General features: G+C 38.6%; 1 protein-coding gene across 1 annotated transcript in view; it reads right to left on the bottom strand.

Moving 5' to 3' along the window:
* The window catches only part of LOC124794779 (ubiquitin-protein ligase E3B), a 283,854-nt gene that overhangs the window by 42,500 nt on the left and 222,265 nt on the right, over positions 1 to 19,089 (bottom strand). Inside the window, exon 15 of the mRNA XM_047258416.1 lies at positions 807 to 971. Coding sequence (XP_047114372.1) covers positions 807 to 971 — 165 coding nt within the window. The remainder of the gene's footprint in view (positions 1 to 806; positions 972 to 19,089) is intronic.

The raw sequence follows: 19,089 nt of genomic DNA, 5'->3' as shown, positions 1-19,089 counted from the left end.
GTGAGCCTGATATCAGCTGTAATGTTATTTGTGACATTCTCCACTGACAGAGACAACTACAGTCCAATTCGTACTTCTTACAATTTCTCTTCTGCCCATATTTCCACGTAATATTTTGTATACCGGATAATGGTATGCGTGCACACTATTGTCTAGTACCTTACACTATTATCTAGTATCTCACTGAAGATATTTTCAGCAAGTTTTCCACTTTTGTTGTCATTAGGAGCTGTATTTTGTCTCGAATTTTGATTTCATCATGTCCTTAAATTTTTTTTCCAACAAATTTTTAACCTATTTCAGCAATGCAATGCCACATGAATAATATGTTCTCCCTGTAGTTGTTTATTTGTCCTGTCTCCCATAAGTACTCCCCATTTCACCCATTATCCTTTGAATATAGATACTGAATCCCATGAGCATCACTTTTTTCTATATAGTTCCTCGTAAATTATCCTGTACTGTAGCTCTGAAAATTTTGAGCGAATGTTTCCATCTTAGAAACTCAAATGGCTTTTCCGAACCAAGACATGATGAATATGAGACGGCAAAGTCTATTCAGAAGCAGCCATGAACTCAGATTACAATACTGTAAACACAAAATTACAACATACCAGACTCTGCTACTGAATGTCAGATTTTTAATCTCTCAATCTTTTTCACTCATATGAAAAAGAAACATATAATTTAAAACTACTAACACATTTGAGCGCGCACATGCACGTGTCAATGTTCCAGTTCTTAAAGAAATATTCAACTGTTTAAAAGTAAAGATTCCAGAGGCAAAAAATAAAATTAAATATTACCTTCAAAAACAGCTTCCTTTCTTCATTTGTAAAGTCTTTTTCCAAAATATCCCACAACCAGCAGACAACTCTGTGGGAATCATGGAAGCCCCCATAATACTGTGTATGTTTCCGAAGATCTTTAAGATCTAATGGTACATTGTCACCTGAGATCAACCTTTGTAGCTGAAAGGAAATCAGAACACCTCATATTGTAATTAGTTGCAACTCAGATCAATATGCTACAATCTGCAAACCACCATTTTGCACCCATCAAATCATATATAGTGGATTGTTGAATATCCAGCTTGTAACTATCTGGTCTCCTTAATATCCTGCTTACTTACTCTGGTTTACATAATTAATGTCATAATAATTCCTATTCATAATAAAATGAGGATTAATTTATTGCACATACTGCACTTCTCCAAAACTTTAGCAAACAGATCTGGCTGCAAAGCTGTGTGGCCTTTAGAAATATTTTATGCATCTTTTGTGCTTCAAGCACATCTGCAGACACAACTATAAGGCATATACTGTTTTTTTTTTAATAAATTATTGGAATCACTCTTCAACAAACAATACTTAGAAGCCCTCTCCTAGCACTCACAAAGAGTAACTGACACACACAGATGAGCTCTGTCGGCAATCGTGTTCGTTTCTTCAGTTGCATATTACACATCCAAAGTGTGTGTGTCATGAAATTGTTCTTTATTTGGTACTCTATGTTTTAATTACAGAGTCCGAAATGGGTGATAAATAAAAGAAATAAATAAAAACTTTTCATGGCTAGTGACTGGATTCTGGAATAGCAACAAAAACTATTGCTTTGGATTTAAAGATAGGAAAAAATACTGTTGGGGACTGGAAAAAATACTGTTGGGGACTGGAAGAAAAATCAAAGAGAAACTGGAAAGTGATATGCTTCCTTCTGTACCTGCAGTAGCAGAGGCAAAACATAAAAGATAATCCTCAATCAATTTTTATTGGGAAAAACCAATAAACAAGAATATTGCTGATGTTGACAAACAAATCAAAACAAAACACAAGTTAAGCAAGAAACAACGCAGGGATCCCACTTCGGATCTTCTAACAGAAGAATAACAAAATAAAATGTTTTCCAAAGAAGTCCCTCACTCGAGAAAGTCCACCAAACAAAAGATAGAAACAAAACTACTCGAGAGTGGTCAGCACAGCATTGCCGCAAAGCTGTCCAGGGAGGCCAGACCACCATTACTTGACACTCTCGAGTTACAGTACAAAGCTACCACTCCTGACGATCTGGCACTACTGGCAGACGAGGCGTGTGGATGTTGCAGCCAGCGCGGCAGATCCCTACAAGCGCAGGTGGCACGTCAAACTGCCTTCTGGCCAGCAATGGCTGGCTTATAAGGCTGGTTGGCAGATGCATCTTTTAGGCTATTTTTAATCACGAGTCACGTAGGAAAATAGACTGCTTGTCGATCCTGACCTCAGGCACTGCTATCGATCCCTGCAGCTCGGGTAGTGGACCCCGGAGGCCACTGACTGAGACACGAGGCGAGGCTGTGTTTTCATCTCCGGCAGTGGTCTCGGTCGTACTCCAAACATCTGCTTCGGTTTCACACGCAGGATGAAGGCATCCCACATCTCCGTTCTGTCAGGCGGGATGCCAATGCTGCAGGCGGATGGGATGGATGTTGCACTTCCCAAACTAGTGGAAGTTGAATAAAAGTAAGGAAGAAAATGTTGAAAGGTAAGTGAAAAGAAATTGAGGAAGTTTTATTCTTGTTGCATGAATATTTAAGAGGAAAAAATTTGCCCATTACTCTGCCAATATTTCAATTTCAACAGCAAATAGAAACAGAATATTCAGAGTTTACTGCCGAAGATGGTAGGTTGGATTGGTAGTAAAAATGACTCACTGTTCACCAGATTCCCATTAGTATAGAGGCTTTATTTGCTAACATAGAGACTGTGCCATTGTTCAAAGACTATCTTTCAAAGTTAATTGATGAGGAGGGAATTTCCGGTATACAGTTGTGATGAGAGTGATTTACATTACAAGATGCTCCCTACAAATACACTTGCTTTGAAAAAGGAAGCTGCGGCACCTGTGTACGAGAAGAGTAAAGAATGAGTTACCGTGTTAGCTTGCAGTCATGCAACTGGCAGTGAGAAGCTCAGGCTTCCAATAGTGGAGAAATCGCGAAAACCTAGAGCTTGCGAAAACGTGACAAATTGGGAACCACTGCCCCTACATTACAACAACAAAAGAAAGCCTGGATGAATTCATAAATCTTTAAAACCTGGTTCCTAAACAAATCTGTACCAGTTGTAGACAAATACTTGAAAGACGATAATTTACCAATGAAAGCTCAGCCGCTTCCTGATAAATTGTGCCTTCGCATCCTGTCAGTTACAAATTCACAGATGGAGATATCAAAGCATTGTTTTACCGCCAAATGTAACCGATGGACCAGGACATCACTGAAATGTCTTTGTCGATATCAGCAACTGATAATAATGAAGACTGTGTAACCATTCTGAAGAGGACTGGCTGGCTTGTTACATGTCACATGGGGGTTGGCTGAAGTGTGGGAAGAGATTCTGAACATATCACTAGAAAGGTCTCGGAAAATGCGATGGATATTTTAACTTAGAATAAATGTGTGACAGTGAAGTTAAATATGGAAACAATGATATAGTTTCATTGCTCAAAAATGTGTTGGGCTGTGAAGATGTCAATGCAGAGAATGTCACAGAATGGATGAAGTTGATGAACTAACTGACAACAATATTGTGGAAATGGTGATGCAGGAGAAGTAAAACGAGAGGAGAGGGAGAAATCCCATCCCTCATTCAGAAGGGTTCAAGACGGTTAAGGCAGCACTGCAGTACACTGGTGAGCAGGAAAAAGCAACACTAGTTGATATCATGTATTTGTGTAAGTGGACGGATACTGCAGCACGGAAGAGGGCTAAAGGAGGGGAACAGTCATCTAGAAAAGACCTCAGACCTAGAAGTTCCATCTTTTTGTTAGATCTGGCTTTTCACAAGTGTGTAATCATACAATCATACTTTACAATGCAGAACTTTTTCTGTGCCCTGTAATAACTTTTGAAGGGTGCAGTATGTACGTAACAAACACTTATTACATAAATGTTATGAAATTGGGTTTTGGTATAAAAAAGGGTTATTTAAATGGTATGGCTGAGGTCAGAAGAGAGAATTTTTTGAACTCTGGACTGTCTGGCTTTTTTGTTATCTGGCTTGAGCTTACGCCACATTAGGCTGGATAGTCAAGAGTCTCCTGTACATTGCACTGTTCTACTTGTATACTGTTTTTGTGAATGACTGACTACTGAGCACTAGCACTTTCATACCACATCAGTTTATAATCCATGGTATTTACATTATTTAAAATGACAGTATTACAGTAAAATCAAATAATGAAAAGTCTACAATGCAATAACAACAACATGCCCATGCCTCATTATCTTCAAACTCACAACTTCCTTCCTGGTTGATAAGGTTTTCCCTTACTAATGCTCTTTATTCCATACTCAGTGGATAGACAAATGGTGAACAAGAAGTCCAAGTATAGTACAGACATTACATTAAATGTGTATGTAGAGTGTACTAAGAAAACTAAATCCACCCAGCACATGGATTTTGAGTGTCCATTGTGAAATAAAAGACATTTAGTTTTAATTTTTTCAACCTCTAAAGGATAGAATCAATGTACGAACTGCAGTATTTGAAACTTTTGTGGGATTCAGTTGCATTGAAGAATATTATAAAGTCCACTGCCGAGACCTCATAGTTCACTTATTTTTATGCTCATCTTCATATCAGGAGATTCAAATTACAAATAATTTGACCCTAATTTTCTCACATCAACCACAATTATTACAGAAATTTTGTTATTCTGCATTGTTTTGTGATTTGACATTTGTAATGATCAACCAAACAGCCCCTCAGTTGCTAAGTGATTATTTTAACACAGTATTTAGACAGGTCAGCATGGCTGGTGGTCTTGAAGGTGAAATACATTTACAGCAACAGAGAGTGGCATCATCAATTGTTTGAAGATAGTATATATCATGCGTGGCTCTCAGCATCAAGAAGAATGTAAAAACCCTGTCACAAACCAGAACACAGGTGACCCTTATCATGTTGTTGTGGCTGTTTCTTTATGGGGATGCTAAAAAAGATTACAGAAGTTTAAGGCACTTGTTACTAACAGGGTAGTACACTTCTGCTACTAATGAACTGGAATGTAGTAGCTGGTGTTTGCTTGTTGAAACATTGCTTTTATTCAGTTCATGGAGGGCTCACTGTATGGCTCCAAATTGTGGTTGAATACCTACAATGTCTGCTTAAATTGACTTATTTATTTTCCCTCCGCCACGTACCGTGCGGTGGCTTGCGGAGTATCTATGTAGATGCAGATGTAACCCTATAAATGGTGCATGCAGTTTTCCAAACATACTCACAAGTAGCTCAATATCAGAGCAATGCTAATTTGTTAGAAGCGATTGTGAAACATTGGGATCATAAGCTTTGAGTTGGTAGTTTTTTCTGTGAAAGTGGAGACTTAATGGGTCATCTTTCAAAAGAAGTCATGATGATGAACATCAATTTTGACCAGCCAATATTAAACGTATTGAGAAAATTTTGACAGAATTCTGTTTCTGAATTTTGCAGTGTGATATCCTTTGACTGCAAACATCCTTGAAAAGATTACTCTCTCGTATGGTATTGCTATTCAAAGACTCTGATAAATGCATTAGTGCAAGCAAGTCCTCTTCTATCAGTTTCTGAATGTGAAATGTATCTTCCTCTGGTAACAGCTACTGTTGGCTGCCATCTTAGTCCTTCTTCTCCAAAATAATTTCCTTTGTAACTAAATTTATAAAAGAAATGAAAAACTATGTGTATGGAATTACAAAATCCTCATAATACTTTTAGAAAGGGTCCAATATTATTATACAAAATACTCCTGTTTCAATGTGTGTGGCTGAAACAACTGAATACGGCACAGATCGCTTCCATCAGCTCCAAAATCAGCATTTAATTCAGTGAGACTTGCTTATCCTTCAAAAATGTTAGGTGAGTTGTCTAATGATTAATGATGACAATCATTGCGGTACAAGAAGTGAGCTTCTAGTGGGGCACTATCTTATCTTGCAAGTGGCTGAGGAATTTTATCAGTAAGGTATGTGTCCCAAATGTGACGGCCTCTCACAGTAATATGGAGCAATAATTGTACTGCCCTTTCACCAATCTTCGCTTTCTAAATCCATTGAGGATGTTGAGGCATAACACTTCTTTTGCTCCAGTCTCAGGACTGCAACCACAGTGTCAGCCAGCTGAAGGAGTGCTGTAGGCACTCCCTAAACAAAATCCAGCACGGGGTACAGATTTCCTTCAGCAAAGGTGTACACCCTACAGAAAAACACAGCCTTCAAATGAACAAATCATCATTCATAATTTTTACCACAGTCACTGAGATAAACTGAGTTCTGTGATGACATATTACACAGCAATCTTTCCTTCCTTCTCAGAAGCTGTTCTCTCTGATGATAGGCTGTCAGCAATGGGGAATGGAAACCTCTTCATAGGCTAGTTACTTAGTGAATTGTCAAACTGCCAAATATCATTTCAGCCGTTTCCATGAATGTTTTCCCACACCTTAATTTATGTGTTAGCTGCCAATCTTATTATAATAATTTACATTATATGACCTCCACCAGATCACTTTAGTCAATTTTATACAAAGTGTTTTTCAGTTACCTGTTGGCCCTGTAGCTCTTTATTCCCTCGTCGTCTGTCTCCCCACAACTTCTCTCCTTCTTTAAATACGTCAACTGGTTTCCTTCACCTCTTCTGTACGGAGTCCCTCAATGTGCCTGCCCATTTCTTTTCTGTGTCTTCCTCGTGGTCTCTTTCCAATTAGCCTTTGACAAAAACACTTTTTTTTTCCCCTTTTCCTTATATCTCCCATTCTCATCATACGTCTACATCAACTCAACTTTGTCGTTTACATCTTGTTCCAAAGTTGAGAGACTCCTGCCCCTTATGTGTTCTCTTCTTTTCTGATTCTATCCTTTCTTGTCTTGCCTTCAGTACATCTTAAAAATTTCATCTTTGCATCCTTCATTCTGCTCTCTTTCCTTTTTGGTTGCATTACACGTACCAGGTTCATATGCTAGAATGGATTCATAATAAGTTGAATGCTGAGCTTTTCTGCATTCATTTGAGACATCTATGTTTCACAGAATATCCCTTACACTCTGGTAAAAGCTGTCTGCTTGTTGTAATCATTTCCCAATTTTGGGGGGTATCATGCAATAATTTCTAATCATCTTTCATCAAAGTACTTGTTATTTTGACCACTTTCAAAAGTTCTCCATTCAATTTTATCTTTCTCTTGCATTTTTGCCCCTTGTCATCACTACTGTTTTGCTCTCCTTTGTCCTTACTATCTTCCCAATTCTTCTATCTCTTGGTTCCACAAATCTACTTGAATTTGCACCTGCATTTTCTCCTCACCCCATATCGTTATGTATCTGCAAACAAGTTGGCTTTTGTAGCATCTCTTCCATTTTTTTAAAATATTAATACACACTGTTTGTGACCTCAAAATTAGAGAAAGGAACACAAAAGAAGCTTACAAAAACAATACCAGGTGAGGTATATTATTTCTAACCATAATTACATGAATGGCTGTCAAGAAAGTAATATATTCTGTTTGCCCAACTGCTTTGTTCATGTGCCATTATTGTTTGCTGTGGGGTTATAGTAATGAATGACTGTCAAGTGAGATTTGTTAACAATGTAAAATAAATTACCTATGTCCACAGTAATCAAACAATAGAAAATGGGGTGTAACAATATTATGAAAATGAAAGTTGCTACTCACCATACAGTGGAGACGCAGAGTTGCAAACAAATCTTTCAGCCATTAAGGCCTTCGATCAACAATAGACGACACACACACACACACACACACACACACACACACACACACACACACACACACAACTGCAGCCTAAGGCAACTGAAACCACACTGTGAGCAGCAGCACCAGTGCATGATGGGTGTGGCGACTGGGTGGGGCTAAGGAGGGGGCTGGGGCGGGAACAGGGAGGTATAGTACAGTGGGGTGGCGTACAGTGAAGCGCTGCAGAAGGGGGGGGGGGGGGAATTAGTGGGAAAGGAGACAACTAGACAAATAAAAAGACTAGGTGTGATGGTGGAATGACGACTGTGAAGTGCTGACATTGGAACAGAGAAGCGGCTGGGTGGGTGAGGACAGTGACTAATGAAGGTTGAAGCAAAGAGGATTATGGAAACGTAGGATGTACTGCAAGGAATGCTCTCACCTGTGCAATTCAGAAAAGCTGGTGTTGGTGGAAGGATCCATATGGCACAGGCTGCGAAGCAGTCATTGAAATGAAGGATGTAATGTTTGGCAGTGTGTTCAGCAACAGGGTGGTCCACTTGTTTCTTGGCCACGGTTTGTTGGTGGCCATTCATGCGGACAGACAGCTTGTTGGTTGTCATGCCCACATAGAATGCAGCACAGTGGTTGCAGCTTCACTGGTAGATCACATGACTGGTTTCACAGGTAGCCCTGCCATTGATGGGATAGGTGATGGTTGTGACCGGACTGGAGTAGATGGTGGTGGGAGTATGTATGGGACAGGTCTTGCATCTAGGTCTATTACAGGGGTATGAGCTGTACCATTACATCAGTATGTCCAATATAGTCGGATTTGCTTTGCGTCACGTGAGTGTAAGGGAGTCAAAACCAGTAGTGACCCATGACATCATATCAACTTGAAATTTGTTTTATACGTGTAATTCATTTCTAAATTTTATTGTTTATTTACAGAGTAAAGAATTTAATTATGTATAACATTTAATAGATAATGAGTTTTAATGAGATAGATATAAATATGTTATGACATAGAAAATCACCTTGTTGCATCATGTTGCATATGTTTTCTCTTTGTAAGAACAAAAAACTTCTGTGTTGTTTGAGTGCGCGATCAAGTAATCGTCACGTGTGGATCTGCTGTAACTTTCATGAATGAACATAGAATTGTTAATATAAACCCAGAATTGATTTAAAAATTATTCTAGGGAACCACGGCTTGACTTTGGTGCAAACAAATCGCGCGCAAATTCTCAAATATCGGCATGGAGTTTAAGATATGCGGCTGGATATCGGGTGATATCGTCGTGTGTTCTATTCAGTATTATTAACCGTAATTTACGGACATTAGCTTGTTAACAACTATCAAAGACTTATATGAGCAGCATAGTAATTGTCTTGATGCTTAAAGCAAACGAGAAGAAAGTTACTGCTGCGATACGAAAAATATTAATCATAGCATAGTCAGCTTGTTGATACGTTGCTTAGCATCTCATAAACACACAGTGATAGAATTACTGAAACAATCTTTTAAGTATCAATGACCACTACACACACATCAGAAACTAATTACTCTACCTGTGACTGACTTCTGGACTGGATGAGTTTTATTTTTATTTCAGCTAATTGGCATTAATAAACTTCTTTCGAGGTTGAAACTTCATCAATGGTGTCACGCTCATTCAGTTTAGTAGAATGATAGATAGTACTACCTATGCTACTATTTATAGTTTTAAAAGAAAAGAGAGCACATACCTGTTTTTCTTTTGAGAAATTTTCGTACTTCAGTCATCAGTGTTCTCAAACCAGAGGCACGAGTGACTCTCCCTCACAGCACTACGATATCGTGAACCACCACACACGTGCGCCCCATTCTCCCTACATTTCTGCATTGAAAATCCTGAGATATAGCCACGGTACGAAGAAGAAAGAAAGAAGACAAAAGATCAGCGAAAGAAATGGAGCAGAGAGAGAAGGGGAGGTCACATTTGGCACCCAACGTGGGGCCTGAGTACATTGCAGCACAGCAAACATCTAGCCACAACTTCGAACTTCGCATGGACTGACTGAATAAGTACTCGCTATTGAAATGCAAAACTTGCAGGTATGAATAGAGTAGTGAATTAAAATTTGTTATTGTATTCTTTAGTGGGCATCGTAACGATGTTAGTAGCATCAGTGTGTTGGAAGATTTAATTTGTAAAAAGGCAATCTCAAAGAAAAAGAGATTTGAATAAGAGTACGAAAAATACGGATGCAGGGAGTAGTGATAAGGAAACAGAACCTGAGCATCAGGCTGAGGCATTTCAGGAATTAAATGTGGGGCAGACATTTCATAGGCTAAGGGAGTAGAGTGATGATATGTGAAAGAGACAGAATCACAAACACCAGGTTTGGGTGAAAGTGATGTGCATGATACTGAAACAGATAGGGAGACAGGTGCAACAGCCGGTGGTCCAAGTGAAGTAGAGATGTCCACTAGCGTGGTAACGGACAGGGATGCCAAGATATTGGATTTGTTGGTGGCATTAAACACAAACATGCCTTCACTGAACACAGATATGAGTTCACTGAAAACGGACATGCATTCACTCAACACAGACATGGGTTCATTGAAAATGGAAATAGGTTCCCTAAATGAGAAATTTGAGAAATTACAACTTGGCTGGGAAGAACAATTAAATACTAAGTTCGAAGAATTTGAAACAAAAGTATCTAAGGATATTAATGATTTACATTCTGAACTTAAAGGAAAAATAAATGAAGTAGACAGTAAATGTGATATTATCTCACAACAGCATAACGATTTATCAAACAGAGTCAGTAGTTGCGAAAGTAGTTGTCTGAAAACCAGTGTGCAGATCGAGGATCTGTCCGAAAAAGACAGATTTCGAAAAGGATATGTGTAAAGATATTGATAAGTATTTAAAGGAACAAACTTCAAAATTGGCGGAAGATCTTAATGAATGGATTGAGGTTATGAATAAGGAGGTTGAGGAGAAATTTAATAATGCTCTCAAAGTGAAACGATCTGAACTTATCGAGAGGAAACAGTCGGAACACGAAAGAACTTGTTAATTTGTTTACTGATGAATTTCAGGCAATTAAGGAAAGGTCGATTGAAGAACTGCCGACAGGGCATAGGGACACAAATTTTAAAATGTCTAGTTTAGGTCGGAGGTCATCACAAAATGTTTTGACTGACAATAATCATTCAATGGACAAATTGAAAAACAGTCGACACCGTAGTGAGAGTACGTGTAACTACAGTACCACAGTACCTGATAATCTTATGAACGTTATGAGAATGAACATGATCTGTTTGTACAGAGAGGGTATCTATTGCCTCTAAAAGTTGAAACTAGCATGTTTAAAAGCAGGCAATTTCTGACATTTTTGTCAGAGAAGGAGAACATCAATCCCAAAATTTTCATAATTTACTTCAAGCGTAGTTTTCCACGTAATTGGTCAGAACAAGATAAGCTTCAGTTCATCGTATCCAAAATTACAGGTGTAGCAGCTCTGAGGCCTGCAGAAGCAAGCGAGAACTGTAGTACTTGTGCAGAATCTGAGCAGCTTTTTCTGCCAAAATACTGGTCTAAGAGCAAACAGGTACGATTGCGTAAGGAAGTGTACCAACTCGAATATTATAACAGTAAGCGAAGTTCACTGCCACATGTACCTGATTGTGATTTGGAACAGTTTTTGTCTGTAGTTGATTCTATTAATCTGATTGTGGAAGATGCCAGAATTTGGAATAATAATCAATGGTCTATTACACAGCGTAATGATGCTGGTATTAATAATCGTGGTGGTGGTCGTAATGATGACAACAGAGATAGGAACGCTCAACCTACACTAACAAAGGAAAGCAAACGACGCACTATGACTATAATAAAACTAAAAATGAAAGAAATCAATGTAAACGCGATGCTAATTATACTAAGAAAACCAATGGGGAAAAATGGTAATTGCGTAATTTATGCCAACACGGGAAAGCCTAATTGTAAACGCAGACATGATAGATATCCGGAAGAAGACCCTGATAGGATACGACTGTGGGTAGATTATTTGCAAGGTACTGCCCCAGCATCACAACTGCAAGGGCCAATATCACTGAGTGACAAACCAATACTGAATTCTGAACACAATATTCGTATAGTGGAAGTTCATGAATCACTGATGAAGACATCCACCAAAAGGTTAAACTAAAAATGGTCTCCAAAAGCCTTCCTAGGATGACCGGGGATGGAAAGGAGGGCAGGCATCATTTTTCAGTAGATGTATTGAGATATAATAATGATTTGGACTTAAGGGAAGAGTGTAATGAAGAAGTGCCGAATATTTCGAATAAAGGTGGATGAATTTTACAAGCTGTCATGCAAGCAATAGTAAATGGTATCAATATTGAGATCTTGATCGACACAGATGCAAACATTAGTGTAATAACACAAGATTGTTATAAACAGATCAGGAGAGGAGGGAGAGTATTTACGTTTCCTGTTACTGGATGCACTTTATCCAGTGCATTTGATGCGAAAGCACAGATAATCTCAAAATAGGCACGAATCGACATTTACGGGGATTGGGGAGGGGGGGGGGGGGGACACTACTATAGACAGCACCTTCCTGATTGTTTCAAAAATGGCCGTACCCTGCTTTGGGGTCTTGATTTTTTTGTGTAGAGTCGGAGCAGTAATTAATTTGAAAGAAGAGACGTGTACTTTGAGCTCTGGAAGCAAGTTTGTGACAATTTCTATGATGAAGCGCAAGTAGTCCCAGAGTACAGTTGTACAAAGCTAATGGTTAGCTATATTGGGTGTTAAATGCGATTCAGCAAATTGAATTTATTTTATCGAATCTTCTGAAGAAGAGATAGATCAAGACACAATAAGAGACAAAGTTTTTGAATCCGAATGTCTGACGTTACATCAGAGTGGAGACTTACTATGTTTGTTAACTAATTATGCCTCAGTATTTAGTAAATGTCCAGCAATCACCAAAGAGTTCGAGTTTAATATTCAAACCTATCCTCATGAAGCCTTTTGTCACACTTCATACTCTATTCTGTGGTCTAAGAGAGAGGCAGTGAACAAAGAAATCACTAAGATGTTAGAGTGGGAAATAACAGAACCCTCTAATTCTCAATATTCAAGCCCTCTGTTGGCTGTCATAAAATCGAATGGTGATGTAAGACTAGTTCTTGACGCTAGGGAAATTAACAAAATTATTATTCCAGTACAAACGAGACCCAAGAATTTAGAACTTATTGAGAAGTTAAATGGTGCCCACTTTTTGACATCCCTGGATATGAGGAGTTCCTACTGGCAGACGAGAATATCGCCTGAATCACAGAAGTACACTGCTTTTATCTTTCTTGGGAGAAGCTATCAATTCATGGTTCTGCCATTCGGTTTAAACATCAGTGGAGCAGTGTTTATTTCCGCATTAGATACCATACTTAGGTGAGATCTCCTTGACAAAGTTACTTCGTATGTAGATGACCTTTTGGTCACAACTACAACATGGGAGGAGCATCTTGATTTGTTAGAGAAAGTATGGTATTAATGAAATTCTCAGAGTACAGAGTGACAGTGAATCTGATGAACTCAAAATTTGCCAAGAATCAAATAAAGTTTCTCGGGCACATAATTACGCTGAACGAAATTATTTCCGACCCCAAGAACATGAATGTTATCAAAAAGTGCCCGTACCCTCGGAATAAAAAAGAATTAAATTTTTTTTTCCAGCTTGGTTCATTCTTCTGTCGATTTCTACCTGACCAAATAATTAGCCAATCTGTTTACTACAACTATTGCGAAAGAACATTACTTGGAAATAGACCCAAGAATGGAGCCAAGCATTTGATAAAATCCAGCATGCTTTGATTAATGCACTACTTCTGCACCATCCGAATCTTCAACAAGACTTTTGTATTGTAACACATGTTTCAGAAACAGGTTTATGTGTCACATTATTTCAAATAGATGATCTGTGTGACCTGAACACCATCAAAATTATAGGGTTTGCAAGCAGAACACTGTCTAAATGTGAGAGAGCATATTGTACCACTGAATTAGAGGTTTTAGCTGTCATTTGGGCGCTCAAGAAGTTCAGATATTTTGTTTATGGCAAGAGGACTATGATATACTGTGATCATAAGGCTTTATCATTTATCTTGACAGGTCGAATGTTTCATTCATGGTTAACCTGGTGGGCCCTGTTGTTACAAGAATACAACATTTTGGTGCAATACTTAAGGGGAAAAGACAATGTAATTTCTGATGCTTTATCTCGACTACCAAAAGGGAGAACGAATGAAGAATGAACTATCTTTAAATTTTAAAGTAATGGACATATCACAAATTATTACAAAGAACAAGTTTCAGAGCTGTGTCAAAAGCTGCCACAGTTGCAAGAAGAAGACCTACATTGGAAGTCTATTAGGGACAAAATTAAGCAAAAAAATCCTGCTGATACTAAATATCAATATACTGTACAATCTGAGGCATTATTTAGGAAAGAATCTACCAATACCAACTGGAAACTTTGTGTCCACCGGGTTATATAGAGCCATTACTTTGATATACTCATTTGAAGTGGGGACATTTTTGGCCTTCTAAATGTAAAGCCAAGTCGGGTAAATACTGCAATAATCCGAACCTAGAATTACTAATCCCAACAGACCAAATCCATAAATTATTGTTGAACAATCTAACTACATCCTATAATTCCTCACCAACCTTTAACACTAATAGCTTGCGATGTGAGTGGTCCATGTCCGACTGCACGAGGAAGATTTAAGTATATACTGGCTTCTTACGACATTTCCGTTGCGGAGTCTACATGTCCGACCAATGTTAAGGAGATTAATCATCAGTTACATTACTGATTATGGGAAACCAAAAGTGATTCTGACTGACAATGCAGCATATTTTACTAGTGGATTGTGGAAAAGGACTATGAACAAAACATAATATCAAACATATATACATATCCTGGTTTTATCCTTGTGGGAATCCAATAGGGAGACTGTTTAGGGAATTAAACCGCTTTCTACGAGCAGATACACCACAGTGACAATACCAATGGATTGATTGGTTGCCAGAATTCGAGAGGATCTACAATGCTCTACCACATGGTTCTACTGGATATTCAACGAATCAGATAATGCGCGGAAAAACGAATTTCAAAATTGGTTAGGGAATTGGCCCAGAATTCAAGAAGATGATCGTACACAAGGGGATATTCTGCAAAACGTTTGGCAAAAGTGTAAAGAAAGTAATCACATATACAGTTGGTGAGAAAATACTATTAAGAAATCATTCAAAACTATCCAGCAAGAAGAAACTTAACAAAAGTGGCAGTATTTGTATATAGGGCCTTACAAGATAATTCAAATACCACATGAAGGAAGTTCCATATTAGCTGATTGTGACTCAGATACCATAAAGGGTCTGTTTCACCATAACGAAATTAAGAAATACTTTCAGTAAGAAGAAAAGGACAACAGCATTGAAATAAACTGCAAGAAAGAAAAAGAAAGAAAGAATTTGATACTGAGTCCCTACTAATGGAATGAAGCATTATGAATAATACAAAGGCATATCATGAATGCTATTGTGTGTTGGGGGAATGAAGAATTGATTTAAGATTTGTAAATATTTTCCTTACATTTTTATATGTTATGAAGAATATGTTATTAATAATAGTATTAAGATGAAAAATAATTTCATGTGTGTGTATAGTGGGTATGAGAGAGAAAAAGGACAGGACTTGATAAGAAGGAACATGTATATGGAAAAGGAAAAGGAGATCATCATCATCGAGAAGATGACCTGCAACAGATCGCTTCAGAGAATTCATTGTCAAATAGAGTAAATCTGAACACGAGATATATTAAAATAATTTTGTGACTATTATCACAAAATAATCATCAGTAAGGTACGAAATGGGAGAACAAACATTGTGTAAACACGAAAATGATGGAAACACTGGAATGGTTCACCGAAGTAATTTAGAAACAACAGCAGACATGAAAGGATTTTAGTATAAAATGGAAGAGAATTATGACACAATGTTAATGTGACTTGCAAGCAAAAACAAAATAAATATATTCACCGTATCTATGAACGATAAACCAATTCCACATTGAAGAGAACTCAACAGATTCTTAGAATGTATCACATGATAGTGAAGTCTGTATTCAACAATGAACAAATTGAGTATAGTAAACGAGTACCAGTGTTAAGATGTATTAATAATGATAATATTTCTTATTAAATTAAAGTTGTAAATCAGTTGCTGGAACAGATTATGTTACCACAAGCAACAACATGTTGATAAACATGAAATGCCTAGGATACAATGCTGACACCAAAGAAAATCAAAAGACTCGATGTTAAACAACAGAGATGACCCTATCAGCCAAACTATCAAATAACCTGGCAGTGTGAGCAGCCTATTTAATATCTGGAATCGCCGATCGACAAGCAGCAGTACTGGGTTCGTTGAATGACAGCAAGCCGAAGACTACTTTGTGTAGTCAGTTAAAGAAGGGCTTCTCAACTAATAGTGTTGTGAAGTTAGTACAGTGAAGTGAAAGTGTAATATTTTTGTGAAGAAGTGCTTAAAAAGTTTGGCCAAATATTATACGTTTGTGGTTTACTTAATGGGCAAATCCTGTTAAGCTCCTCATTTAATCAATGCTGTAAAGATCAATGTACGATGTTCATAACTTGTAGTACGAATCTGGAAATGACTGGTTCAAAAACAACAGTACACAACACCATATTATCAGCGTTCAGAGAAACCTCCAATATCTGTGACCTTTCAAAGATGTTAAGGTTTGGGGGGGGGGGGGGGGGGATGTAACATTACATGAGTATGCCCAATACAATAGGATCTACTTTGCGTCATGTGAGTGTAGGGGAGTCGAAACCAGTAGTGACCCACAACTTCATATCAATTTGAGATTTTTTCTTTGTACATGTAATTCATTTCTAAATTTTACTAATTATTTACAGAGTAAGGAACTTAATTATGTATAAGATTTAATAGGTAATGAGTTTTAATGAGATAGATATAAATATGTTTTGACATAGCAAATCACTTTGCTGCATTATGCATGATATGTTTTCTCTTTGTAAGAACAAAAAACTTCTGTGTTGCTAGAGTGCGCGATCAAGTAGTCGTTGAGTGCAGATCTGCTATAACATTCATGAATCAGCATAGAATTGTTAATTTACAACCTGGAGTTGATTTAAAAATTATTCTAGGGAGCCACGGCTCGACTTTGGTGCAAACAAATCGCGCATGAATTCTCAAATATCTGCGTGGAGTTTAAGATATGCGGCTGGATATCAGGCGATATTGTCACATTTAGGATTCAGTAACATTAACCGCAATATACGGACATTCTTGATAATAACTATCAAAGACTTATATGAGCGTCATAGTAATCGTCTTGATGCTTAAAGCAAGCGAGAAGCGATTTACTGTCGGAATACGACAAATATTAATCATTGCTTAGTCAGCTTGTTGATATGTTGCTTGGCATCTCATAAACACACAGTGATAGAATTACTGAAAACAATCTTTTAAATATCAGTGACCACTACACACACATCAGAAACTAATTCAGCTAATTGGTATTAATAAACTTCTTTTGAGGTTGAAACTTCATCAATGGTGTCGCGCTCATTCAGTTTAGTAGAACGATAGATAGTACTACCTATGCTACTATTTATAGTTTTAAAAGAAGAGAGAGCACATACCTATTTTTCTTTTGAGAAATGTTCGTACTTCAGTCATCAGTCTCCTCAAACCAGAGGCACGAGTGACTCTCCCTCACAGCACTACGATATTGTGAACCACCACACACGTGCCCCAGTCTCACTACATTTCTGCATTGAAAACCCTGATATATAGCCGCGGTATGAAGAAGGAAGAAAGAAGAGGAGAGATCAGCAAAAGAAACGGAGCAGTGAGAGAAGGGGAGGTCACAGAGGCATGAGGTAACGGTTTGGGAGCAGAGGTTGTGTAAGGATAGCGGGCAAGTCATTTCTCATTTCAGGACACAATGAGAGGTAGTCAAAACCCTGTCGGAGAATGTAATTCAGTTGCTCCAGTCCTGGGTGGTACTGAGTTACAAGGGGACTGCTCCTCTGTGGCCGAACCATAACTTCCCAAAGTCTCACTGTCTGGCCACAGAGGAGCAGTCCCCTTGTAACTCAGTAGCACCCAGGACTGGAGCAACTGAATTACATTCTCTGCCACGGTTTCAAATACTTCTCATCATGCCCTGAAATGAGAAATGTCCTGCCCACTATCCTTCTCACGCCTCCCACAGTGGCACTCCTCTCTCCTCAGAACCTACACAATATACTCGTCCATCCTTACACATCCCCTGCTCCCAAACCCATACCTCATGGCTCCTACTCCTGTAATAGACCTAGATGCAAGACTTGTCATATACATTCTACCACCACCACCTACTCCAGCCCGGTTGCAAACATCACCTATCCCATCAAAGGCAGCGCTACCTGTGAAACCAGTCAAGTTATCTACAAGCTGAGCTGCAATCACTGTGCTGCATTCTATGTGGGCATGACAACCAACAAGCTGTCTGTCCGCATGAATGGCCACCAACAAACCGTGGCCAAGAAACAAATGGACCACCCTGTTGCTGAACACACTGCCAAACATTACATCCTTCATTTCAATGACTGCTTCGCAGCCTGTGCCATATGGATCCTTCCACTATCACCAGATTTTCTGAATTGTGCAGATGGTAACTTTCCCTGCAATACATCCTACATCCCTGTAATCCTTCTGGCCTCAACTTTCGTTAGACACTGTCCTCACCCATCCAGCCCCTTCTACTCCCCCCCCCCCCCCCCCTCTCCAGCCCTCCTCCTAACCAGCAGTGCTTCACTGTCTGCCACCCCCACCATACTATACCTCCTCCTCCTCACCCAGCCTCCTCCTTACCCCCACCCAGTCACCAACCACATCATGCACTAGTGCTGCTGCTTGCAGTGTGGTTTCAGTTGCCTAAGGTTGCAGTCATGTGTGAGTTGCGTTTGCATGAGAGCGTGTGTGTGTGTGTGTGTGTGTGTGTGTGTGTGTGTGTGTGTGTGTGTAGTCTATTTTTGACGAAGTCTGTTATGGCCAAAACCTTTATTTTGTGACAGTCTTTTTGTTATGCCTATCTGTGACTCAGCATCTCCGCTATATGGTGAGCAGCAACTTTCCTTTTCATAGTACTGTTACTATGTTCACAAAACTGCCCCGTAAATTTGTAACAGTAATGGAACAGGGCATGGAGATCAAACACTTGTGTATGTTTGTAAATTGTACAATGTGGTTAAAAAGTAC

Source organism: Schistocerca piceifrons, chromosome 1 (genome assembly GCF_021461385.2).
Source record: "Schistocerca piceifrons isolate TAMUIC-IGC-003096 chromosome 1, iqSchPice1.1, whole genome shotgun sequence".
Lineage (NCBI taxonomy): Eukaryota > Metazoa > Arthropoda > Insecta > Orthoptera > Acrididae > Schistocerca > Schistocerca piceifrons.
The sequence above is the reverse complement of the archived record's forward strand: the minus strand, read 5'-3'. Positions and strand labels throughout refer to the sequence as shown.